At 43.7% G+C, this 26,481-nt stretch overlaps 1 protein-coding gene across 1 annotated transcript in view; it reads right to left on the bottom strand.

Moving 5' to 3' along the window:
- Window positions 1–26,481, bottom strand: part of SLC13A1 (solute carrier family 13 member 1) — a 96,931-nt gene that overhangs the window by 19,610 nt on the left and 50,840 nt on the right. The window contains exons 4-8 of the mRNA XM_056847194.1: window positions 24,219–24,355; window positions 12,698–12,885; window positions 12,527–12,584; window positions 12,382–12,439; window positions 5,953–6,116 (exon numbers count right to left, since the gene is read on the bottom strand). Coding sequence (XP_056703172.1) covers window positions 5,953–6,116; window positions 12,382–12,439; window positions 12,527–12,584; window positions 12,698–12,885; window positions 24,219–24,355 — 605 coding nt within the window. The remainder of the gene's footprint in view (window positions 1–5,952; window positions 6,117–12,381; window positions 12,440–12,526; window positions 12,585–12,697; window positions 12,886–24,218; window positions 24,356–26,481) is intronic.

Raw genomic sequence — 26,481 nt, 5'->3', positions numbered from 1 at the left:
CAGACTCAGGATCATTCTTAAGAAAAACTCCATTTCCTTCAACTGGACCTGAGCACTAGATGATGTACAGGCTGTGTGCTGCTAAGCAGAGAAGGCTACTAGGAATTAGAAATACATTAACATAAAATACATAGCATAGGGTAGTATGTTCGTATGAATAGTCCTAAGCCTAGGAGGACTCCTATAGGATGCCTATAGGATGCAACATTATGTTAAACACACCACTGGCTTTATTTGACCAACCACCAAATAGGGATTCCCACCAGCTATGATTCTCTGATTCCTTTACCACGGTAAAAACATCAGTGATTTCTTTGTTGTCATGGGAAATTGCAAGGGCTGCTCCTTGTCCAAAAAAATTGGCTTTCTGCAGCTCTCTCTGGAGGGAGGGATGGTTAAGGAGACTGAATTGCTCAGACACATTTCTTGCCCAACTTGGTTTTTCAGTAATATATAAAATTTAAAATGACCTTTCTTTGACCTTAGACAGTTGGACTGCCACACTGATCTGATACTATGGAGACAGACTGGAAACCTGCTCTAACACCTCCCCTCCCCTCTCCCCCTTCTGTCATGACTATGGCAGTGTTATTTCCATGAATAAGAATCTGTACCAAAGTGATTTATACCTGCAATATCGATAATGACAAAAACTGGTTTCCCAAGATTTGGATTTTCTTTTTCTCTTTTTATGAAGTGAAGAGTCAAACTGAATCACAGCCAAATGGAACAGAGGGGAACATCTGCAGCGTTGAGGCTACAGACCCTTATGATATTAATCCTTGATATTCCTTTTTAGATGTCCCTTCATTCTGGGCATTGTCGTTTCCCCTCCATGCTGTTTGGCTCTCAGTTTCTTGCCCCTCTGACATGACTCCCTTATGCTTGAAATTCATCTGATCTGGCTGTTTTCCATGGCCCACTGCTGTGTTAACCTCTCATTTCTTCCAGAACATTACAATATGTAATATATTTAAGGTTGCCAGTTGAAATCCAGAGAACACACATGTTTCTGTTACAGTTGTCCTCCATACATTTTGGGTCTGCAGGTATGAAGTTTTGCTCACTATTACAGTTGTGTGGAAGAGGATGGTCAAAAGGGTTAAGAGACAAATAAGTAGTCTTACAGTGCACTCCTAAACAAGCACCACATCCTTCTAAGCCTTTGACTTCAGTGGACTTAGAAGGGTGTAACTCTGCTTTGAATTGGACTGTTAGTCACAGTGACTTCTTTAGTACACTTAAAGTTGCATAGGTTTTCTGTGTTGCAATCTGGCAACCCTTAATTATATCTGAAAGTTCCTTCAAACCTCACAATTGATGTGAGACTAACAGAGAGATCCATCCTATGAACTGTTTCATGACACTCTTCCTAACCACACAACCATGTTTTGTATAGGAGAGCTTGGAGAAGTGGGGAAGATGATGACTTCGGGGACTTCTTCTCATACATTATTTTGTCATCATCTGGAGTACACAAATCTGGCACCAGGTCAACTAAGGCAATCACCTATTGGCAACCATCTTTGGCAGAATTGCCCAGAATAAAAACCATCTGCCCTCTTCTGATGATTGCTGGACTCAGAATTGGAGCGGCTTTTGATATAACAGGCACCAGATAAATCATCTGATTCTCTGGAAAATGCAAAGAACTTGAAAGGTAGATGGAAAGAAGTCAGTTTCTCACTTTGCACTGGGCTTTGGATAATGTTTTAAGGTTCTGATGTTCACTGCGTTGGGGACCCTATTAGGGTAGAAAGGCAGCAAAGAAATGTTTTAAATAAATAAATAAATAAATAAAATTAAGCAAAGGCAGTGACAGGGAGTCAATGTTTTCTTTCTCTGAAACCTTCCTAACCTAAGTTCTTTGCATGCTGGTGGCAAGCATAAACAATGCCTGGCTAGTAAGCCAAGACAAAATCTGTTGTACCCCTGGTCATGATCTCAATCCTAAAATCCCTTCCACTCTGCAATATGCTTCCATAAGAGTCAGATATATGCTCGGGCCTTCTACTCTTAGAATTGATTGATGGGCATTTTCTGTCACCTGAAAAATATCAAAGGGGAAAGAAGCATAAAATCACCCTTCATGTTCAGATGTAGTATATCTCTGACAACCAGCTGCCGGAGGACAAAAAGAATAGGGAGGTATTCTCTTCATGTTCCCAGAAGGCATTAAGTTGGCTGCAAGTGGAAAAAGAACTTAGAGGAACATTGGTTTGATCCAGTAAAGCCCTTATTATGACCTCCAGTATACCTCCAGTGAAAACAATGCTGCTGCATGCTAGTGTCGCATTTATTTATTTGGGATACTCTTATGCCACTTCTCAACTGAAAGTTCCTGAGGCAGTGATTCTGAAGCTTCATCGTCATGATTCAAAAGGTGCCACCCAATCTAGGGTCATAGCAAAATGCCATGTATGAATAGGATGTTATTTGCTCAGGAAGGAAGCACATTTGATCTGGCAGGGTATTTATTCCCTTGTGTTTTTCATTTTAAAATGCTTGAAAACTTTACCTTGTGTTTTCTTATTTGGTCATTTGTATGCTTTTGTTTTGTTTTTAAAAAGCTTAACTATGACAAATTATTGTGTGTAAAATTCAGTTTGTATTTATGCCAATGTTTAACAAACTACAGGTGGCAGACAGACAATATTCCTGGCTCTGGAAAAGAACATTTTAACAGATTAAGTATTTGGGACTCAGATCAAAACTGATAGACTGCTTATTGATGCTATGATTGCTGAACTTGTAAAAAAATAGTTTTAGCCATAATCTTGATTTTGTTTTTCAGCCATTTTGTTCTGGATAATGCACTCCAGTTATCATATTACATCTTCGTGAATTCATAATTGCAGCATGGCTTTAAAAAGAGTAACCAGATAGACAGTTGGGCAATCAGAGTGGATTCTGGAGGCCTTATTTTAAATCTACTCTCTCTTGGTCTCAGAAACAACATCTATCTATCTATCTATCTATCTATCTATCTATCTATCTATCTATCTATCTATCTATCTATCTATCTATCTATCTCTCTATCGCATTGTAATCCCTGCTTACTTCTAGGAGCTCAGGGAAGCATATCTGATTCTGCCTTCTCTATTCTATCCTCACAATAGCTGAGAATGTGCTGGCTTCATGGCAGAATGGGAAATTTAATTTAGGACTCCCAGACCCTGGTCTCAGTCTCTAACCACTCACCACCCTGGCTCCCATCCAGTTAATGCTTCTAAGCTGCATTTAGTTGAACAGGTATGACTTAATCACATTTAATTCTCCAATTGAAAACAATGGGATTTACATATGCTTAAGTTCAACAGGATTGTACCCACTGTGGGGTTGTGATACAGGACTGAAGTCAAAGACACACAAGAAGAAACTGTAAAACATTTTGTGATGGTGATTATGTTTAGTAAACATTCCAGCATTTTTGTTTTGAGGCCATGTGACTATTTTAACAAAACCTGTGACTCCCCATCAATACAGGTGCTGTTTAGTATAAGGTTAATGGACCCTGCATTTTTCCCAATTAGATTTGAATTTTACATGAATATACAGTGAGGGGGAAAAGTATTTGATCCCCTGCTAAATTTGCCCATTTGCCCTCTGACGAAGAAATGACCAGTCCATAATTTTAATGGTAGGATTACTGTAGCTGTGAGAGACAGAATAACAATAGGAAAACCCCCAGAAACCCAGAAGACAAAAGTCAGAGATTGATGTGCATTATAATGAGTGAAATAAGTATTTGATCCCCTATCTACCAGCCAGATTAGGGTTAGGGTTCTGCTTTCGACAGAAGCAATCAATCCATCAGATTCCAAACTAGCCACCATGACCAAGACCAAAGAGCTGTCCAAGGATGTCAGGGACAAGATTGTAGACCTGCACAAGGCTGGACTGGGCTACAAGACTATTGCCAAGCAGCTTGGTGAGAAGGTGACAACCCTAACCCTAACTGTCAACCTCCCTCGGTCTGGGGCTCCATGCAAGATCTCATCTCGTGGAGTTGCAATGATCATGAGAACGGTGATGAAGCAGCCCAGAACTACACGGGGTGAACTTGTCAATGATCTCAGGGCAGCTGGGACCATAGTCACCATGAAAACTGTTGGTAACACACTACGCCGTGAAGGACTGAGATCTTGCAGAGCCCGCAAGATCTCCTTGCTCAAGACAGCACATGTACAGGCCCGTCTGCAGTTTGCCAATGCACATCTGAATGACCCAGAGGAGAACTGGGTGAAAGTGTTGTGGTCAGATGAGACCAAAATCGAGCTCTTTGGCATCAACTCAACTTGCCGTGTCTGGAGGAGGAGGAATGCTGCCTACGACCCCAAGAACACCATCCCCACCGTCAAACATGGAGGGGGACATATTATGCTTTGGGGGTGTTTTTCTGCTTTGGGGTCAGGACACCTTCACCGCATCGAAGGGACGATGGATGGGACCATGTAGCGTCAAATCTTGGGTGAGCACCTCCTTCCCTCAGCCAGGGCATTGAAAATGGGTCAAGGATGGGTATTACAGCATGACAATGACCCAAAACACACAGCCAAGGCAACAAAGGAGTGGTTCAAGAAGAAGCACATTAAGGTCCTGGAGTGGCCTAGCCAGTCTCCAGACCTTAATCCCATCGAAAATCTGTGCAGGGAGCTGAAGGTTCGAGTAGCTACACATGAGTCTCGAAATCTTACTGACTTGGAGAGGATCTGCAAAGAGGAGTGGGACAAAATACCTCCTGAGATGTGTGCAAACCTGGTGGCCACCTACAAGACATGTCTGACCTCTGTAATTGCCAACAAGGGTTTTGCCACCAAGTACTTTTGCAAAGGGATCAAATATTTACTTCACTCATTATAATGCACATCAATCTCTGACTTTTGTCCTCTGGGTTTCTGGGGTTTTTCCTGTTGTTATTCTGTCTCTCACAGCTACAATAAACCTACCATTAAAATTATGGACTGGTCATTTCTTCGTCAGTGGGCAAACGGGCAAATTCAGCAGGGGATCAAATACTTTCCCCCCTCACTGTACCTCATTGTATGCTTCATGCTTTTTATGACCCCTTGACGCTGTTGTTTGATTTTTCTACACACACAAAAAATGTCTAGTGAGAATTCATTCATAGCCTCTGAAGAGGTCCACAAAGTTAATACGTTAATTTTTAAAGTGTCACAAGACTTCTGTTTATTTCTGTCCTTCCCTTTCTTTTTTCTTTAACAGATGCTCAGCTACCCTCTACTTTCCATGTCTTTTGGGAAGTAATGAGCATGCTCAGTCTTCATCGGGTTTTTAAAAAAGGATTTCTTCTATTAATGTACAGTCATATTTTTAATGCCTATCTGGTTAGTTTCCTGAGAATACAGAAATTTCAATCTTGCCACTATCTACTATTTTTAAATACTGCCCATCCCCCAAAGAGATCAGCTTGGCATACATGGTTTGCTCAGCCTCTTTTCTAGCCTCACTGTGAGGTAAGTTAGACAGACAGCAACTGGCCGATAGCGAGTGAGCTTCATGGTTGAGGGGGGATGTGCACCTGGATCTTCCCAGCCCTAGCCTGCTCCTCCTAACCACTGTGCCATGCTGGCTCTAAAGAAGGAAAAGGAGAAGGAGGAGAGCTGGTTTTCATATGCCAGCTTTCTCTCTACCACTTAAGGAAGAATCAAACCGGCTTACAATCATCTTCCCCTCCCCACAACAGACACCCTGTGAGGTAGGTGGGGCTGAGAGAGCTCTAAGAGAGCTGTGACTAGCCCAAGATCACCCATCTGGTTTCATGTGTAGGAGTGGGGAATCAAACCCGGTTCTCCAGATCAGACTCCACCGCTCCAAACCACCGCTCTTAACCACTACACCAGAGCCATTTTCTTTAAACACTTGGTATTGACTGCACTATTCGAGGGAATGATTTAGGAGTAGAATAAGTAATTTGTTATCTTCACTTACGTATTGAAATGCTCAGAAAATATCAAGTTGGTTGAAGTCCCGGTGATGGTAGTCAGTCCTCCAATAGTAGACGAATATGCAATGCACAGGCACATGACTTTACACATCATGTGGTCCCGTTGGTTTCGGTATTTTCTACCCATTTCACTCACTGCTGGATTCTGCTTAAAAACAAAATAGCCAACATTACTAATTTAATGGCACAAGCAGAATTTTTTGCTTTGGCTCATTATGTGACAATCTGCATGCGTAGTGGAAAAATCAGACAACTGCTTCAGCCCCAAGGGCTTCTTCCTACTGTCCCAGTGCCAATTCTAACCACACCTGTTCAAGGTAATTATCATGAACATCTACCAGCATGGTTGGTATCTGGCTTTCACTTAGCATCACAAACTATTCTAAACAGAGCTAATGGCAGTATACTAAATGTCATCTCCAGGCCAAATACTGCATAGACCAGTAGTTTCTAACAATGGTATTGTTCTGGACTGATGTAGTGAGACGTTAGCAGGAACTGGCTTTTTTTACCCCTAGTGCAGGGGTCTGCAAACTGTGGCTCCCGAGCCTCATGCGGCTCTTTGGCCCGTTGAGTGCGGCTCTCCGAACTTGGTTCGGAGCCCCTGCTCTCGTGCCCGCTTGCGCCGGCCGCCGGACTGCGGAGCCGGCGCGCCTGAGAGAGAGAGAGAGCAAGCGAGCGAGCGAGAGAGAGCAGGCGAGTGGGCGCGCTGGCTCTCCCCCCTTCCCGCCGTGGAGAATGGCTAGGTCCCCCTTTCCCTTGCCCTCAATGGTTGGGAGGCTAAAGCCTCCCCTCCCCTCTAGCCATGCGATTGCTGGGCGGGCGGCTCGGCGGTTCCTGCCCCCCTCCCGCCAATCAGCTGTTGGGCGGGGCGGGCTTCCTTTGGTAGACCTGGCCTCCTTCAGAGTCCCATTGGGAGGCCATGTCTATCCACTGGCTTTCTTGGCGGTAGACCTGGACTCCGAGGAGGAGAAAAAGTCCCCCTTCAGAGGCCAGGTCTACCAATTGGCTTCTATGGGCCTCCGGAGGCCAGGTCTACTGCCAAGAAAGCCAATGGGTAGACCTGGCCTCCCAATGGGACTCAGCCGGAGGCCAGGTCTACCAATAGGCTTTTGTGGGGTAGATCAGGCCTCCAGACGAGGACTCCACAGACGGGGAGGGGGAAATGGCAGGGACTTACAATTTAATTTTTATCAATAAATAAGATCACTATTAAGTATGATATCAAGTTTTATTCCGTGTACCTATAGTTTAATTAAGACTTAAAACTTTAATTAAAGTTTATTAAGTTAATAAACAGTGTACCTACCTATATAGTTTAAGTTTAAAAAATTTGGCTCTCAAAAGATTTGAGAAAAAGTTTAAGAAATTTGGCTCTCAATCGTTGTACTGTTGATATTTGGCTCTTTTGACTAATGAGTTTGCCGACCCCTGCCCTAGTGAGAACAGGCAGGCCAAATATTATGGACTTTTCCAACTTTTGAAATGATAAATGATTATGGGAAGTGACCAAAACTCAGAGAGTGGAAGGAATCGTCTTTAAAATCCTTGGTACAAGAAGTGTTTTAACAGTGTGCTTTGACAATCATTAGTTCTGTCTCAAATGTTCCATCATGCAGTTCCCCTCCATGGCTTAAATACAATCAGTTCATTTCAATGAATTAGTAGGGTTAAATGCATACCCAATCAATGGAAGATCCTGGGGGCAAATTTAGTACATTAAGCCACCTTGTATCCATAGATATAATATGGTTTACAATACATAATCTCCTCAGGGTAATTCTTTTGTAAAAAATTTAAAAATATATCAATAGAAATTCAGGAATAGGATGGGATAGATCAGGTTGTGGCCTTCACACCAAACAAAAGGGACTTGCTTCCAAACATCTGAATATAGGTAGCCATATTGGATAAACAGGGAGATTAAAAAGATGTGTATACAGAAAGTGGAACAGATTTGGCTGGAAAACAGTGGGGACTTTGCTTTGGCTTTATTATGGTTTCTCAGCATTTCCATTTTTATCAACATACCCATATGGCTCTGTTTATTTAAAAATATACATCACGCTCTTAACCCAAATAGATGGGGAACAGTTTACTCTCAGCCAGGTATACAATTTGACCATGTCAGCCTGCATGAAGAAAATGAGGAGACACCATTTTAAGACCTCTCTACCACATTCTCAGACTAACTACAGATGTCCTAGGTTGAATGAAATGACTAATAACATTATATACAAATTTCTGAGAATGTGTTAAGGGCTTAACCTGATTTTGTATCTCTCCTTCCCTTGCACAGCTAAAACTATAGCACTGGATAGAGAAAGGACATTTAATCCATGATGCCCTTTACAAGACTACAGTTATAGGAGGATGACATGACAGAGAGCCAAGAGTTAATAGAATTATACCTGGTCTATAGATAAGAATTCATGAGTCATTATTACAAAGGAAAGTCAGGGCTAGACTTGGCACTACAATCCTTGCTAAAAGGTGTGCCAACATCTATGCTATCAGACTAGAGACAGGATGGAGCCGGAAGTCAAAGTGTGAGACAACAACACAGAAAACCAGATAAGTGTAAGAATTGTAGTTCATAAGGTACAGTTGGTGGCACATACTGAAAAAAGGACCCACAAGCTAGAAAACTGGGGGATAAGAGGCTGTGCTCAAAGAGGACACATGAAACCTGGCCACATAAAACCAACCCAATATTATCAAGATCTATCCACATTACAAACGCCTCATGTGGGTTTGGGAACAACATGAGGACTTTGTATCATACATGAGGTAGGGGTTTTGTGCAATCAAAGCAGGCAGGGCAAAGCAGATTTAGCATCTCCTGCCTTCTATTTTTGTGTCTGCAAGCCCAATTGAGAAGCTGCTATCGGCTCCATTGTAAAAAAAAATCACATTACTTATGCGGCTACACATAAATTTCACAATAGAGCAAAGAGTAGCTCCATGGGGTGGTTTGCAGATGTGAAAACAGCACGAGGGAGAGGCTAAAGCTGCTTCTCTCTGCTTGCTTTCTTTGCAAACAGAAAACAGCTCTGTACATCTGGGTAGCATAAAGTTCCCATCCCATCTGGAAAGCATAAAGTGTGATGCAGAGTCTTCATGTTGTCCCCCAACAAACACAAGGACTTTGTAGTGTGTAGATGGAGCCTAAAAGTGGGAATGATACTGACTACAGGTGTAAAGTTGCCTGCTCAGAATTTCATGAATTAGGAATGTTTTGTTTATTTATTTATTTTCATTTTCAAAAGAATAAAGGAAATAACATAAAAGAAAAGGGATGGGGGAAGTGGGGTATTACAATAGTGTTTCAAAAACATTGTATCTACTGTTCAATTATTTAGCAAAAGAGAGAAAGTATACACACACACGGTGGGAATATGCCTTTTATCCCATTTTATTCTCTAACATTCTAAAGTGTGATATATTTATTCTCTATTACTATCTTTCTGTTAAACTAAACAAGAATACTTTTAAAAATACAGCTTAGTATTATCCATATTCAACTCCTTGTAACTTATACTCTTTTCACATAAGCATAATAAAGCCTCCAATTTAGAGAAAATTCTTCTCTAGGTCTTTTGTATTCTAACAACCCATTCCTGAGCTGACGGCGTACACAGATGGCGGGGAAGAGGCGCAGCCACGCCTCCTCCTAAGCAGTTTCGCGTACGCCTTTAAACAACAAAAAAAAGCCGTTTCGCGGCTTTTTTTTGTTTTGTTTAACTGGGGCCTTTAACCCATAGGGAACAACGGGGCTGCGCCTGCTAAAAAGCAGGTGCACCACTGCCGTTCCCAGCACCGGCGTACCGGGCCGAACTGGGATAGGAAGCTGCCTAACTGGCGGCTCCTCCCCCCGCCCCGCCCCTGGAACGCCCCCCTGCACCGGAGCGGCCACTGTACGCTGTGGCCTGCGCCACGGAGAGGCTGCACCAGCGGAGCCACCCTCCCCACCAGCTTAAGTGCATGTAATCGCGTGATTACACGCACTTACACTGGCAGGTCACACCACCTCCTATTGAGATTCAGCACGAATCTCAGGAATGGGCTGTAAATTGCTTAGTTTCACCATCACGGCATATTCTGCCAGTTTATTTTTCCATTCTTCTATATTGGGGCCTTCATCCAATTTCCATTTCATCATGGCTAATATTATTCTGGCTATTGTCACCATGTGCGTATCTGTACAATTTCTCAGACGCCTTAAAATAGGAATGTTTTGGAAGTGTAATTTCTATAAACTAACGTTCAGCTTTTTTCAAAGTTCTGGTTTTGACCTATAAAGCTTTAAATGACTTTGGATAGAAGGACTGCTTGCTCTCATATGAACCTACCTATATCTTAAGTTCTTTTTGAAGCCAGCCTCAAGATTCCCCCCACCTCCCTTCTCAAATTAAGCAGACAGCAATTCCAATCTAAATCAGGCCCTGCTGTGCTTGGGTAAGTTTCCTACAGCTGTACTGTGAGTTCTCCCGACCTAACTTCCTGGCCAAATGTATAGTTTAGTTTGGCCCAAAGTTCCCTCATCTGGGTAAATGAGTGCAAAAAGACAGTGGTGTGACACTAAACTGCAGGAGAGTGATGGCATTTGCATGTTATAAACCTCCCTGAAAGGGCCTTGAGCATGTACTGTTTGAAACCTAACACTCCACAACTCATGGTTGATTGTTAACATCTACCTCACTTCTTCATGAATAAACATTGTTCTTGTTCACTTTTTAAAAGTTAACCACCTTGTTCGTGTCAATTTATCTCATTGTCCCTCAGTTATCAATCCAGCCTTGGGTGAATTTATGTCCAGACCCAGATTCCATCGCCTTGAAGCTTTTTCATTTCTGCTGGGAACCTTTGGTACAGTGTAGGAGGGAGGACATTGTGACTGTGAAACTCTTCTTGGGTGTGTCTGCCCCCAAGGGAACTGTCACGGTGACCTTTTTTAGTTTCCTAAGAACTTTTTCAGTGCTCCAGTTTAATTTATTTCATGTTATCAAGGTTTTCTTTGCTATTTTTAATGCTTCATTGTTTAGTATGCTGTTTTGAATTCTTTTTTTTTAAAATGTGGGATACAAACTTCTTGAACAAAGAACAAAGAAGAAATAATAATTCTCATTAAGCTCCAAGGAAATCTAAACATTCAAAGCCCCCCCCCCCATCTTCTTTGAGACTATATGGGCCAAACTAGATGTTACATCTATGGCTCACTGATGCCATTTTATAGGTAAAGTTGGGCCATTTAATTGGGCCCACAGTGCAACAGGACCAGGTGATTTTGCCCCCCCCCGGCACTTTTTCAAGTGCTGAAATGATTCCCAGTACCTGAAAAGTGTGTGTGGGGGGGAATCTCCTGGGCCCACTGCACTACAGGCTCAATCAGGATCTGGCCCTTGCAGCATTTCTAAATGGCTCAAGTTCACCTTTAAAATGGTGGGGGCATCCATAGGGTTTCCAACTTCCAGGTACTAGCTAGAGATCTCCTGCTATTGCAACTGATTTCCAGCCGATAGAGATCAGTTCCCCTGGAGAACTTTGGCAATTGGACTCTATGGCAATGAAGTCCCTCCCCTCCCCAAACCCCGCCCTCCTCAGGCTCCACCCCAAAAACCTCCCTCTGGTGGTGAAGAGGGACTTGGAAACCCTAGGCATCCATGGGTCAGATCTGTGGACTCCATAATGTCTAGTTTCGCCCTATGGTGCTCTCCAGTAAGGGATAACATTTTAACATGTGCCAGCCTTATACAGATGCAGGAGATGAAACAGGATTAAAAAAAAAGAGAATTTCAGGAATCTCAGAGAGGAACACAGCAAATCACACATGTAAAAGAATGTAAAATATAGAACCATAGCAATCATTTTACTGCTGAAAGACCTGTTCGAAAGAAAGGGACACTTCTTCAGAGGCATTCTTCTAAAGATAATTACTTGAAATTACTTCAGAAGTATTAGTTGTGGCTGCCCTTACAGTCTCTTCTGATACAATGTTGTGGACATGTCACCAGCAGATTCAGCCACAACTTGGTAAGGTCCCTACTGTACCTCACAGCCTCCATATGCATTTCTAATCATAAGGGTGAGAAGACAGTTGGTCTATTTAGGAATATATGCTAAAAACTAGTTCAGTTCAAGTTGACACACTCTGTAACTTGCAGTATAATGATGGTGGTAGAAGGCTATCAGTACTTGTTTAGTGCCTCCAGGAATAACACGTATAGCTGATCCAGACCATATATCTTATGGCATAAGGTACCCTTCCTTTCCTGGTAAGGAAACAAACCCTGTACAATCAAAGGATATGCATATGAAAGTGAGATTACACATATTAATCTGCTGGGTTAATATTTGAGTATATTAGATGAAAGCATTTCAGGAGAGGTATTTCAAAATCAATGTTAAAATACCTTTTCTTTTTCAATCGGGCACGCCATGTGAGCAGTATTAGCAGTACCATTGCAGTATCTGGAAAAAGAAACACGCTGTAATAAAATTCTCTCTTTTGCTAGAAGAAATTGGTGTAATAGGAATGATCAGATACATATATTTTACCCGTTTGCTTGCTTTGCCTTTTCTTTCCAGTCATCTGCTTCGCAATCATTAATATTTTCTGGGGAGAAAAATCAGCACAATTTCTCAATGAGAGGCTCCAATTTAGCTCATTTGTCCCTTCCAAAGTGAAGAGGAAAATGTAAAAGAAAGAAAATAACCACTGATGCATACCATCAAGTTCCAGGGCATGGTTGGTGGCTCCATTTGCATAAGTCATATCTACCGCATCGACTTCGGCTTCAGCGCTGATGATTTGCTGAGCCACTGCCTCGACAATGGGCATCACCATAGCAGCAGCAGAGGTGTTGCTAAGCCACATGGACAAGAAGGCACTGCTGACCATGAAACCAAGGGTTAGCCTGAAATCAAAAACACCTCTATGTTACTGGTTATCTCTGCTTACCAGAGAAACCATCATAATGCACCATAAACACTGGATTTTTTTTAAAGAGCCTGAGTTAACACTCCTTAGAACAGCAAATTGGACAATTCTGGTCAGTTTTTTGCTTCCAGCCCCCAGAGGCCCAACTTTCCCTGTGGCCTTTCCTAAGCCCCAAACAAGAGAGCCTCCATCAATCCAGTTCCAAAAAACAGGAGGAACCATATGCAAAGATGCTACAGAGAGTTGTTTTAATTTTAAAAGGCTCAATCCAATGGAGCATTAACACAGATGGCATGATTTCTACAGCCCACCATGCCTTCTGAAATGCAGGAAGGGGGATGAGAAAGTTGTGCTCCACTGATAGAGAGTATTCTGTTCATGCAAGCACTGTGCCATATCCAAGCCTCAATGTGCTCTAAGCTCTAAAGATCTTTCTCATAATTTATTTATATACTTACTCACTGCATTTTTACCTTGCCTTTCTCCTCAAGTAGGGTTGCCAACTTCAGGTTGGAAAATACCGGGAGATTTTGGAGACGGAGTCTGAGGAGGCGGGGTTTGGAGAGGGGAGGGACTTCAATGCCATAGAGTCCAATTGCCAAAGTGGCCATTTTCTCAGCAGCCTGGAGATCAGCTGTAATAGTGGGAGATCTCCAGCCACCACCTGGAGGTTGGCAACCCTATCCTCATGGGGAACCCAAATGGCTTATGTGGCTCTCCTTTCCTTCATTTTATCCTCACAATAACTTGTGAGGTAGGTTATGATGAGTGTGTGTGACTGCTCCAGCAAACTTCCATAGCAGTGTACGGATTTGAACCCGGGCCTCTGAGAAACTTGTTTGACACACTGACTACTACACCACCCCATCCTAGCACACTTCTGAACAAAGTCTGAAGTCCTTCTCCAGCCTAAGGAGCCTTCCTCCAAATTAAGTGGCTCTTCTGAATGCAAGAGCCATTTAAGTTACAGGAAGGCCATCTTAAAAGATGGTTGGATCCACCCCGTCCACTGTAACTATGTTGTCTTTTAAAATATGATTTTTGCTGGATGTAAAATGTGTAGGAGTCATAGACTCTATCATAACATGTACATTCAGAGCCAGTGGGAATGTAGTGGTTGGCATGTCAAACAAGTTTCTGGGGGACACAGGTTTGAACCCCTGCTCTGCCGTGGAAGCTCACTGGGTGACCAATCACATACTCTCAGCCTCACCTACTTCACAGGGAGCTTGTGAGGATAAAATGGAGGAGAGGAGAGCCACATAAGCCACTTTGGTTCCTTCTTGGAGAAAAAGGCAAGGTATAAACGATAGGGTTGTGATGAGGATAAAATGGAGGAGAGGAGAAAGATCTAAGGCTGCTTTGGGTCCCCATTGGGGAGATAGGTGAACACATGAAGCTGCCTTATGCTGAATCAGACCCTTGGTCCATCAAAGTCAGTATTGTCTACTCAGACCGGCAGCGGCTCTCCAGGTCTCAGGCAGAGGTCTTTCATATCACCTACTTGCCTAGTCCCTTTAACTGGAGATGCCAGGAATTGAACCTGGGACCTTCTGCATGCCAAGCAGATGCCCTACCACTGAGCCACGGCGGGGTATAAATGAAGTAAATAACTAAAATTGCTGGTGGCATGTTAGCTTTATGCAGAGGTATTGTTTCCTACAAGTTAGGAATGTGTAGTAAACATGCAGAAAAGAACACAGAATGTGTCTGAGTGGAAATATGCGGAATCAGCCTGCAGGGAGAGCTGTCATTTCTTTTCTACAGTCTTTCCATTTGGGTAACCTTGAACGCTGACTGAAATTGTTCTATCACATGTCAGAAACAGTGAAAAAACACTTTTATGGCCCGGTCATACTTCAGCTCGTGAAATCACCACCTTGCCCACATAATAAACATCCGCAGTACAAAATGTGTACACTTTCCTCCCCTTAATTTCAGACCAAATGAACCTAGCAGGGATAATTTTTACAAAGATTGCAAAGACCTTTGGAACTCAGGAGGATTTAAAAAAACTGCATAAGTGTTAATGATTGCTCAAGTCAGAAAGAGCAGACTTCTTTAAAGAGGCAAAGAAAATGATCTGAAATTATTTTGGTAGCCCTTTCCCAAACTGGCTAATGATGTCTAAGCTATTCAGAAATTAATATGCTCGCTTGCGCTTTCCAGGAGCGCAAAAGATCATTTGGTTAAGCTCTAATGCCAGATATTATCTGTCTCATTTTTTTCTGCCAGTTACTAAGTAGATTACAGTAATTATTGCAAAAAAGCTCTAGAAGAGGCCATTTGAACCAGTTTACTTATCTTAATGGTGAGATTAAAGATCAAATATTAGTTCTGCATTTGATGGGCACAACTCCCTGTAAAGAAACACTGTCTGTTTTAAGCCTGCTAGAATGGGATACACTTCTGGGCAGCCGTGTGTGTGAACAAGATCTTGGAGTATGGGTGGACTGTAAGTTAAATATGAACAGCCAGTGTGATGCAGCAACAAAAAAAAGCTAATGTGGCCTTGGGGTGTGTTTTGCCAAAGCAGGGGTTATTTAGGATTTGGAGGCAATGAAAATACTAGTAGGTGGAGAAAAGGCAATGCTTTACTTATAAAGTAACACAACATTCAGCTTATCAGTTTATTATCCACAATACAAAGTAACAATACTTCAAAAAGGATGTGGACAGAATTGAGCAGGTGCAGAGGAGAGTGACGAGGATGAGATCAAGCCCTATGAGGAAAGGCTGAGGGAGTTGGGAATGTTTAGTCTGGAAAAGAGGAGGTTGCGGGGGGACATGGTTGCTCTCTTTAAGTATTTGAAGGGTTGTCACTTAGAGGAGGGCAGGGAGGTGTTCCTATTGGCAGCAGAGGAGAAGACTCACAATTATGGGTTTAAATTGCAGGAGGAAAGATACCGGCTGATATTAGGGATTTTTTTTAATAGTAATAGTTGTTCAACAGTGGAATCAGCTAGCTAGGGAAGTGATGAGCTCCCCGTCCCTGGCAGTCTTTAAGCAGAGGCAGGACAAGCACTTGACAGGGATGCTCTAGACCAGGGGTGTCAAACGTGCGGCCCGTGGGCCGGATCCAGCCCCCGGAGGGCTTTTATCCAGCCCACGGAGCTGAGGAACCTAGTCCCCCTTTCCCCCCTCCCCCGGCCTTTTCTGGGCTTCCTGGGGCCCGTGCCTGGCCGGGGAGGGAGTGGGGAAGGCTTCTGCCTGGACACGTTGAGGCCTTCCCGCAGTCGCGCTGGGCCGTGGGCCCGCTGGCACGGCTGGGGGGTGGAGTGGAGGCCGGCCCGTGGTCGCGCAGGGCTGCGGGCCCGCTGGTGCACATGGGGGTGGAGTGGAGGCCCTCCCGTGGTCACGCGGGGCCGCTGGCACGCCTGGGGGTGGGGTGGAGGCAGCCCTTTTTTCAGGGTGGGGTGGGGTGGAGGGCCGGGGATGGGGTGGAGGCCCTCCCGCGGTCGTGCCAGACCACGGGGCCACTGGAGCGGCCAGGAGGTGGGATGGAGGCCAGCCTGCGGTCGCGCTGGGCTGCGGGCTCTCTGGCGAGCTCGGGGGTGGGGTGGAGGCCCTCCCACGGTTGCACTGGGCCACGGGGCTGCTGGCGCAACCAGGGGGTGGGGTGGAGGACTTCCCGAGGTCGGGCTGGGCTGCTAGCGCATCCAGGTGTGTGTGTGTGTGGGGGGGAGACTTTTCTCTTTTCTTCCTCTTTTTCTGTCTCTCTCCCCCCTTTTTTTCTTTCTTTCGTTCTCTCCCTCTTTTCTTTCTTTCTTTCTTTCTTTCTTTCTTTCTTTCTTTCTTTCTCTCTCTCTCTCCCCCTCCCTCCCTCCCTCCCTTTCTTTCTCTTTCTTTCTTTCTTTCTTTCTTTCTTTCTTTCTTTCTTTCTTTCTTTCTTTCTTTCTTTCTTTCTTTCTTTCCCTCCCTCCTTCCCTCCCTCCCTCCCTCCTTTATTTATTTATTTATTTATTTATTTATGTGCACATGGCCCAGCCAGACCAAGTGACATTTATGTCATATCCGGCCCCCCTAACAAATGAGTTCAACACCCCTGCTCTAGGCTGATCCTGCATTAAGCAGGGGGTTGGACTAGATGTCCTGTATGGCCCCTTCCAACTCAATGATTCTATGAATGCATACTTTGGTTTAGAATAGAGGTCTTCCAGGTGTGCTTATTTTTAAATACATATATTTAATATATATATATATATTTAATCATCCATTATTCCATTCTGTTCTCCAAAGGGGACTCAAAGTGGCTTACAACACCATACTCCCCTCTTCCATTTTATCCTGACCACAGGAACCCTGTGAAGTTTGTTAAACTGAGAGTGACTGGCCCCAGATCATCAGGCAAGCTTCCATAGCAGAGTGGGGAATTAAAATCTGGGTTTCCCAGCTCCTAGTCCACTACTCTAACCATTACACCACTCATTAAGTATACCAGCAAAATAGGTATAGGTCAAATGGTTTCCAGGAATCAGGTTTCCAGGAGCTGATACATTTCAAACCCAGGTGCAAACTAGCAATGTTTCTGAAACTTGACAGCTTTGCATAGCTTCTGAAAGGTAAGTAAGGATGGCATCATATGGACTGTACCATCATTGAGACCATGGAAGCTGTCAGGACCTGAACACTGACAGCCAAACTTGAAAAAACAAGGACAATGCAAGCAAAAAGTGTTGGGAGGATCTAAGCTGGAGCATCAATATAGGGAAGAGACCGTTCTTCAGGCATGAGGGCACCTGTCTCATGAAGGGTCTTTTATTTCTAACCTTGATCCAGATGTAGGAAAATCAAGCAGGAGCAGATATCCTGCCAGAAGGGCCAACCCCTTGCCTCTATCAGCCCTTTGTGCAAGCTTACAAATCTAGCCATGACTAGATTTTTGCAGTGTCTACGTACAGGGTAAAGGCAGATTTGTGAATTCCAGAAGGATGTTGGCCTGGGCTGTTTTTTTTAAAACAAGGGACAACTTAGGTGCCCAGTAGGGTTGCCAGTTCCAGGTTGGGGAATACCTGGAGATTTTGGGAGTGGAGCCTGAAGAGAGTGGGGTTTGGGAGTAGGGTTGCCAGGTGCCTGCTGGTGGCAGGCAACCCTCCGGCAATTATCCCCTCTGCCCACTGACCACCTGGCTGCGCATGCTACTTCCGGTTTAGAACCGGAAGTTCCGCCTTGTGAGGGCACACAAACACACACTTTACAAGAAGAGCCTCTCTCCGGAGGAGGGAAGGGACCTGGCAACCCTATTGGGGAGGGACTTCTACGGGGTATAATGCCATAGAATTTCTCTTCCAAAGCAGCCATTTTCTCCAGGTGAACTGATGTCTGTCACCCGAAGATCAGTCGCAATACCTGGAGATCTCCAGCTACCACCTGGAGGTTGGCAACCCTATCTCCAGACTACAGAGTTCCCCTGGAGAAAAGGGCAGGTTTGGAGGCTAAACTCTATGGCATTATTCTCTGCTGAGTTTACTCCCCTCTTAAACTCTACCCACCCCAGGCTCCAATTCCAAATCTCCAGGAAATTCCCAACCCAGAGCTGGCAACCCCTAGTGCCCAGTTTAGCAGGCTGTGGTTGGATCCTACCAGCTTGTCCACTGCTGAAAAATCAAGGTCAGGGATTCTGAGACCTGTGTGTACAAAAGTTATACGGGATAGAAATCGGGCTGGATCAAGCAGAAAAGCTTTGTGTCTAGGGCTGGGCCTAGACACCTTAGAGGCCCAGGGATTAGGGAGTAGTCAGTCTTTAAAAAGAAAGAAAGAAACTATGTGAAGAGAACCTGAAATCTCTATCAATTAAAAAAATTAAAAATGAAGGGACAGGTTTAAAACAACATCCTGTTGATGGCATATTCGAAAGACTAGTGTTCAAATGCTCATTTTCTGCACCCAGAGCATTACATCATTCCTATTAGATGTGTGCAGCTGATGATTCACATTCTAAAACAGATTAAAAAACAAAACTGAGCACAACATAACCTCAATTTCCCTTCATCTTCTCTGCCCACAACAGTAAGAAATTTGTGTTGATGGCTACAATTATAACCAATAGGGTTGCCAGCTCTGGGTTGAGCCTGAGGAGGGCGGGGTTTGGAGAGGGGAGGGACTTCAATACCATAGAGTCCAATTGCCAAAGTGGCCATTTTCTCCAGGTGAACTGATTTCTATTGGCTGGAGTTGTAATAGCAGGAGATCTCCAGCCACCACCAGAAGGTTGGCAACCTGAATAACCAATGAAGGCCTAGTATCCTTGGCTCAGGTAAAATCAGTGTATATAGTTAGGAAGGTTGCCAACCTCCAGGTACTAGCTGGAGATCTCCTGCTATTACAACTGATCTCCAGCTGATAGAGATCGGTTCACCTGTAGAAAAATGGCCGCTTTGGTAATTGGACTCTATGGCATTGAATTCCCTCCCCTTCCCAAACCCCGTCCCCCTCAGGCTTCGCCCTAAAAACCACATGCTGGTGGCGAAGAGGACCTGGCAACCCTAACTGTTAGCAGAGCTGACCCAAAACCTTTACACGATCTGAAAGATGTGCCTTATTTTACTGGGAGAGAACGCCACAACAATTGATACCTCTATTTTTAACCAGAAACTATTATTTTTTTTTTATTTACAAGGGAAGATCCAGGGCAAAACTTGCAGAATTCAGTAACAAAACACTTATAATGACGAGTATTTGGGCCTAGTTCACTTCTGAGTCCCAACATCTCGCCATGAATGTTGGAACACCTATTGTCATAAAGCATGTTATATTGCTGAATCACAATGCTGCAAAACAACTGTAAAGCTACTTGGTGTCAATACTGTTGCCATAAAGCCTCACCATCACTATATAATCTGACAGTGAACTTGGTGGCTCATGGCAAGCATGAAAGCAGCAAAACAAGGCCACCCATAGAAAAGCTAGAGGTTTCTATCTACTGGGGGAGCTGCCAGTTATGCCAGAAAAAAAAATGACTTCGTAAATTTAAAAAATCTTTTAAGCAGCCTTGTGAGGACTGAGTATACCCCAGTACACTCAGAATGTTGAGAGCAGTTGATAATTAAACGGGAGGAGGGAAACACCCCTTGGTGCTTACAAAATCCTGGAAGTGTGAGAAAACTTGCAAATAGTGTGAGAAAACTTGCAAATAGTTTACACCATCCCCATCCATCATGGTAAAATCAGATTCTGAGACCCTGGGTATGTCTCATAATTTATACTCAACAATTTCTTGATAGTCATCCCATGTGACCAACACAGTCCATATAGGGTTCACATGCTTAAAATTGTTCCCATACAAATACTGTACCCTGTGTAACAATCTTACAGTACAATCCTGTGCAGAGTTACTTCATTCTAAGCCCATCAGTTTAAATCTGCTTAAGCCTGGAGTAACTCTGCATAGGACTGCACTGCTGAACTGAGAGACCTTCTCTTTAATATGGAAGGGTTTAGCATATGGTGTGATTTGGCAAACTAGTGGGTCCTTATGTGAAATGTCATGTGGGAGGATTGGGTTATGTAAAAAAAAAATTGTTTGGATGAGGGCTTAGGCAAATACTGTCTATTAGCATATGTTCCTTGTCCGTGAAAAAGGAACCAGTCTCGTAGTGAAGCCAAACAGCATTATAAAGCTGAAAGTGGAAAGGAGAGGAGAAAGAATTAGTTGTAGAATGAGTGATGAGTATGTTCTGAGCTGTATGGAATTTTTAAAAACACACTGTCAAGCTTACATTCCATTCCCAGAAATGTATCATAGATGGAGACCCTGTTTCTGTATTATAAGATGTGTAACAGAGACCTAATCCTGATCTGGATGGTCCAGGCTAGTCTGATCTCAGATCTCAGTAGCGAAGCGGAGTTGGTCCTGGATGGGAGGCCACCATGGAAATCCAGGGTTGCTACACAGAGACAGGCAATGGCACACCACCTCTGTTCGTCCCTTTCCTTTAAAACCCTACAGGGGTCACCACAATTTGGCTTTGACTTGGCACTTTCCACCACGACAACCAATGATGAAACCAAAGAGAAGCAAACTTTTTGATGGGATTGCTGAAAGGTGATATGCCAGCAACCAAAGAGGGGGATGGAGGATGAGGGCTGTACTTGGCCAGAGAGAATTGGAGCCAGACGAACCCTAGTGACACTATCAGCAGTATCAGAGTGAAGAAGTAGAATATTCCTTCTTCCAACACTTAAGCAATCCTCAGGTGGAGAAGGGGAGATTTCTAACAGCAGGAACAGAAATTTCTATACATGCAGAGCTGTATTTACTAGATGGCTGGGAAGGCTGGATGGTTTAGCCTGATCTCATCAGTTCTCAGAAGCTAAGCTTCTGCATTCTCCCTCCATCCCTGCCAACATGTTGATGTGTACTTGCAATACACACAGGATAAATTAGTCTTGATCAGTTCTTGCATTAGTCTTGATCAGTTCTTCCAGCCATTTTGGGGGAGGGGTGTCACGTCAAGATCCCACCCTGAGTATTGCCAGAAGTTGTTGATGATTCAACACCTTTACTTCAGTTAGGGGACTTCAGTTAGGGGAGCCTGAGGAAGACAGGGTTTGGGGAGGGGAGGGACTTCAATGCCATAGAGTCCAATTGCCAAAGCAACCATTTTCTCTAGGTGAGCAGATTTTTATCGGCTGGAGATCAGTTGTAATAGCAGGAGATCTCCAGCTAGTACCTGGAGGTTGGCAACCCTAACTTCAGTCAACTATGATAACACTGTAGAACACTTGCTAGCCTATCTTAGTCTTCAGCTCTTCTGTAGTTGTGAAAGCTAGCATGGTGTAGAGGTTGGACTTGGATCTGGGAGGCCCAGGTTCAAATCCCTACTCTGCCATGGAAGCTCACCAGGTAACATTGGGCCAGTCATTGGGCCAGTCATTCTTTCAGTCTAATCTACTTCACATAATTGTTGGTGTAAGGAAAAAATGGAGGATGGGAAAACAATGGCCATATATGCATGGCTGTTTCCTCGCAGTCACCCCACCGACTACTTCAGGGCTTTGCCTTGATTATGCATGCCTTTTATGACTGACAGGTTGTCTAGCTCCCCCCTCCATTTCTGTGTTTTTTGCCTGGGTTTTCTGGATGCTGGCTAAACATGAATCCAAAAAATGTGGGCAGAATGCACGAAAACGCAAGGGGAGAGCGAGGAAATGTCTGATGGTCGTAAAATGTATGTATAATCAAGGCAAAGCCCCAAAGTAGTCGGCGTGGTCACTACAAGAAAACAATCATGCATAAATAACCAATGTTGTCAGCTCCTTTGGACCCCTACTAGGGAGAAAAGCAGGATATATCTAAATAGATACACGCGTAGCTTTTACTCCTTATTGTCATGAGTAGGAATACTGAGGCTGCAAACCTTCTGCCCAGTCCTGCAGGATGCATTCCTCACCCCCTTTACACCCTGTTTCCTTGTCAAGCAGCCCAAACGTAGGAGAGGGAAGATGTCTTTTTTGAACTCCCCCAGTTACTGTTATCAATACATAAGAGACAACTCATTGCTTTTTCATCACAGCAGCATCTGGCAATTCAGAATTTGCAAACCCATTCTGCCTTTGTCTTGCTGATTGGATTGACAAGGGACAGTTGGAGATATCTGACCCTCTGCAAGCAATAAAAAGGAGCACAGCATGGTTTTCGATTCGCTTGCCTTCTCATTTGTAAAAAAACAGTCGACAAATTGGGAAAAGGCAGAGTTGTCCTATGTGACTGTGAAAATAGCACTAGAACTATCTAAACTCCAAATTGAATAATAACTACATATGAAAAGGCCTTTCCAGCCGCTTTGTATCAGCCATGAAGAAACACAAGCTGCTGTTGTTCACAAATTCATCTGCTATTTTGTTCCAAGTCCTATGCCATTATTGTCAATGACAGAGCTGTTGCATGGAAGACTCATCATCCTAACCCAATGATATGGATAATTAAGTCTCCGCAAAAAAGACTCCAGAGTTAGCAAATCTTTCCAGCAGCAAAGCAAGTTTTTCTTTTTCCTTGTGCATTGGCAATACCTCACATCATAACACTGCCACAAGAGTTGCCACATCATTTCTTGCGCTTCTAGCCCTTGTTATGATTTGTTGCTCGTACCTCACATACCAGTAGAGAGTGCTACATGTGATCCCCTCAGTACGTAAACTTGCTATTTTGTAAATACAGTACCACAAATTTCTAGGGTTGTCAGGTCCCTCTGCACCACCGGCAGGAGATTTTTGGGGCAAATCCTGAGGAGGGTGGGGTTTGGGGAGGGGAGGGACTTCAATGCCATAGAGTCCAATTGCCACGGCAGCCATTTTCTCCAGGTGAACTGATCACTATCAACTGGAGATCAGTTGTTAAAGCAGGAGATCTCCAGCCACTTCCTAGAGGTTGGCAACACTACAAATTTCCCACCTTTTGTACACATAGTCAGAAACCTAGATGACTGAGGGTACACATTCATGCATGTCAAAACTGGAAAATACACACATTTGGTGCCCTATGCACACAAAATGGTAAACATATGTATCAAGAGGATCAGGCATAGAGCATTCTCTCCATTACAGGAGGATAAGAATTCCAAAATCACACCAGGAAAGATCACAGAAGTGTGAGTGAAGTGAATAGGTGAAGTTTCTGTTGCCATGGAGCTGCCATTATGGGGAAACCAACACCTGCTGAGTTTCTTCCCTTTATGGCACAGGAGGAGCCTTCATCAGGAAAGGAGGTGGCAACTTTATCTGTACAGAAAAGTTAGCTTTGAGCCTAAAGGCATTTTTTGGTGGGATCAGCTTTTGCTAACAAAATTTTCCAGGGTATAAGCTTTCATGAGTCAGTGCTCACTTTGTCAGATGCAAACAGAGTAACTGTCCATCAGTCCTTCTAGCTAGAGAAGTTGGGAGGGGAGTTGCAAAGAAGGGCCAATTGGAGTCAGGATGCAGAAGTGCGATTCAAAATATAATCAGCTTTGATGAGTTGGGAGAGATGCACAGAAGTAGGAAATGTAGAAAATTAGCATCTGTAATGTGATAAGAATTCTGTGTTCCAGTTCAGCCCTGGGAGGATCCATTGTCCTGAACTTGTTAATGAATTCTAGTTTGGCAGTCTTGCTTTATAATCTCCTTGAAACTTCTCCCACCTTCTGACCTGGATACAGGGGCTGATGGACCTTCCTTCTATTAGAATGTGATGTTGTTGTGAACTTTGACGAAAGCTTATACCCTGGAAAATCTTGTCAGTTTTTAAGGTGCGACTGGGTCCAGTTTTGTTCTACTACTACAGACTAACACGGCTACCCACCTGAAGTTATCTTTTGCCAGTATTCTACATACCATGCAGGGTTAACACCCACTAGCATCACCATTTTCAAAGCGATTCTCTTATGCAAATTCCATTTTTCTATTGATGTCGCCAAACAAATTACTCCTGTTAATAGCAGATGAAAGTCTTTGAAATAAGCAGATGCCACCTGAAAAATCAAAAATCACTGTTGTTAGTTAGATATGTGCTTTTGAGCTATCATTAAGAAATCCAAGGTGCAGAATACACTGTGCAATTTGTGTAGGAAAAAAACCTTTTAAAAACTAAATATATTAAATCCTCCAGTTTCCTCTTAAAAACCACATGGATCAGGAGTAGTTTATGAGATACAACTGAACTAACGATAAACTGGGTGGGTAACAAAAATGTATAAGATGGATTTGTGAAGTCACAGTTTTGTTTTCCATATTTTGTTGTTACAATTTGGGTTACCGTCTGTGGCTTCCACCTCCTCATACTATACAAACTAGGGTGGGTTTACAAGATCAGTTAAGAATAGAAAAGGGTACCACATGGTGATTCCTCCCCATATTCTTTCATCCTGAAATCTTTTGAAGACACCCACACAACATTTACAGTTAAGCAGAGTCTGAAGATAGCACCCAAAGTGGCAAAGCTATCAAGAACATGGGGTATTCCTGCCACAAGCAGGGGGGCTCACTGCCCTATGCATGGAATAGCCCGGGGGTCACCAAACTGCTAGCTGTGAGCCTGCATGAGGCTCTTTTACAATTAAACTGCTGCTTGTGGAGAAATTATGGTCCAGCATACTTTTTGGCTCAAATTAATTTACCTCAGTGATACTCCACTCTCTCCAGCAGAGACCCAAACTCACTTAAATCTTTCCCCTCTCCTTTGTTTTACCCTCACAAGAACTCTGTGAGGTAAATTGGGCTGCGAGGGCGTGACTGGGCCAAGGTCACCCAACAAGCTTCCATAACAGAGTGGGGATTCGAACAGGTCTCTCAGATCCTAGTCTGACACTCTTAACCCCGACACCATTCTGGCTGTCTAATATTAATGCTTGCACCAGCGGTGGGCACAGCAAGTGGAAACCAGCTGGCATGCTCCACAGCTGTCATGCTCCACAGTACAAAACTGAAACCAAGTGGATGGGGCCCATAGACAGAGGGGCAGGGCCAAGGAACGTCTTCTACTGTTGGTTTATATGGGCTGGCAGATGGAAACGTTAAGCTGCACCATCTGGGTGCACAGAGGCTGATGCTTGGAAGGTGTAGAGAAGAAATGGAGAGGGATCCTGGAGTCCAGAGGAAGCCATAACACCCCAGGTCCCTAGCTCATGAAAAGGAACTGCTGTTTAAGGTAGGCAGTAGCTATCCCATACAGACTAATAGAGCCTCTGGAAACATTTCAAGCCTTCGTAACATGTTGATCATATATGATTTACGATTATCATATATGATTCAATAAGCTTGAACACTCCTGGCACTGAGTCAGGCAGCAATCTTGCCTGGGGGTGGAAAGTGCTGTCAAGTCACAGCCAACTTATGGCCAACCCTGCTTACCTTCTGAGGTCTGACGAGATTGGTCTAGCCTTTGTTAGTTAGTTTGTTTTGCATGGGCATCAGGGCATAATAACTGAGTGCCATCAAGTTGCAACTGACTTATGGCGACCCCTCATGGGGTTTTCAAGGCAAGAGATGAGCAGAGGTGGTTTACCATTGCCTTCCTCTGCATAGCAACTCCGATCTTCCTTGGTGGTTTTCCTTGTCTGACCCAGCTTAGTTTCAGAGATCTGACAAGATCCAGATAGCCATCAAGGTCAGAGCACTCCTGCCTACCACTAATAAACTACCCTGTTCCCCACTAAAACTGCAATCCCAGGCAGAGATATACCCTGATAAGTCCATTAACTTCAACGCATTAAGAAGGGTGTAACTCTGCTTAGTAAACGGAAGACAAAGGCACCCCAAGTTCTGGGGACTGCATAAGTAAAGCCAGGCACAGTGGTACTTTCTCAAGCTTGCTTTATGTATTTCTTTAGTGCATATGTAGGCTGCCTCTGCAAGAATGCTAAAGGCCTCTCACAATAAAAAGACAATTAAAAATCCAGCATAGTAATGACCAAATAAAAGGAGCACAATTAAAATAAAAGGAAAAGTAACACCTCCAGTGATAAAAACCATATCAACTTAGCAGTTGTAAAACTATCAAAATGCCACAGCAGTGTAAAACAATCTTAAAAGCTGGTCATAAATGTATCAGTAACAGCAGGCAGGAACAAGGGCATAAAACGCTAGAACAGATGGCACA

This window comes from Euleptes europaea, chromosome 3 (assembly GCF_029931775.1).
Source record: "Euleptes europaea isolate rEulEur1 chromosome 3, rEulEur1.hap1, whole genome shotgun sequence".
NCBI lineage: Eukaryota > Metazoa > Chordata > Lepidosauria > Squamata > Sphaerodactylidae > Euleptes > Euleptes europaea.
Note: the sequence above shows the minus strand (reverse complement) of the source record. Positions and strands in the feature narration are given on the sequence as shown.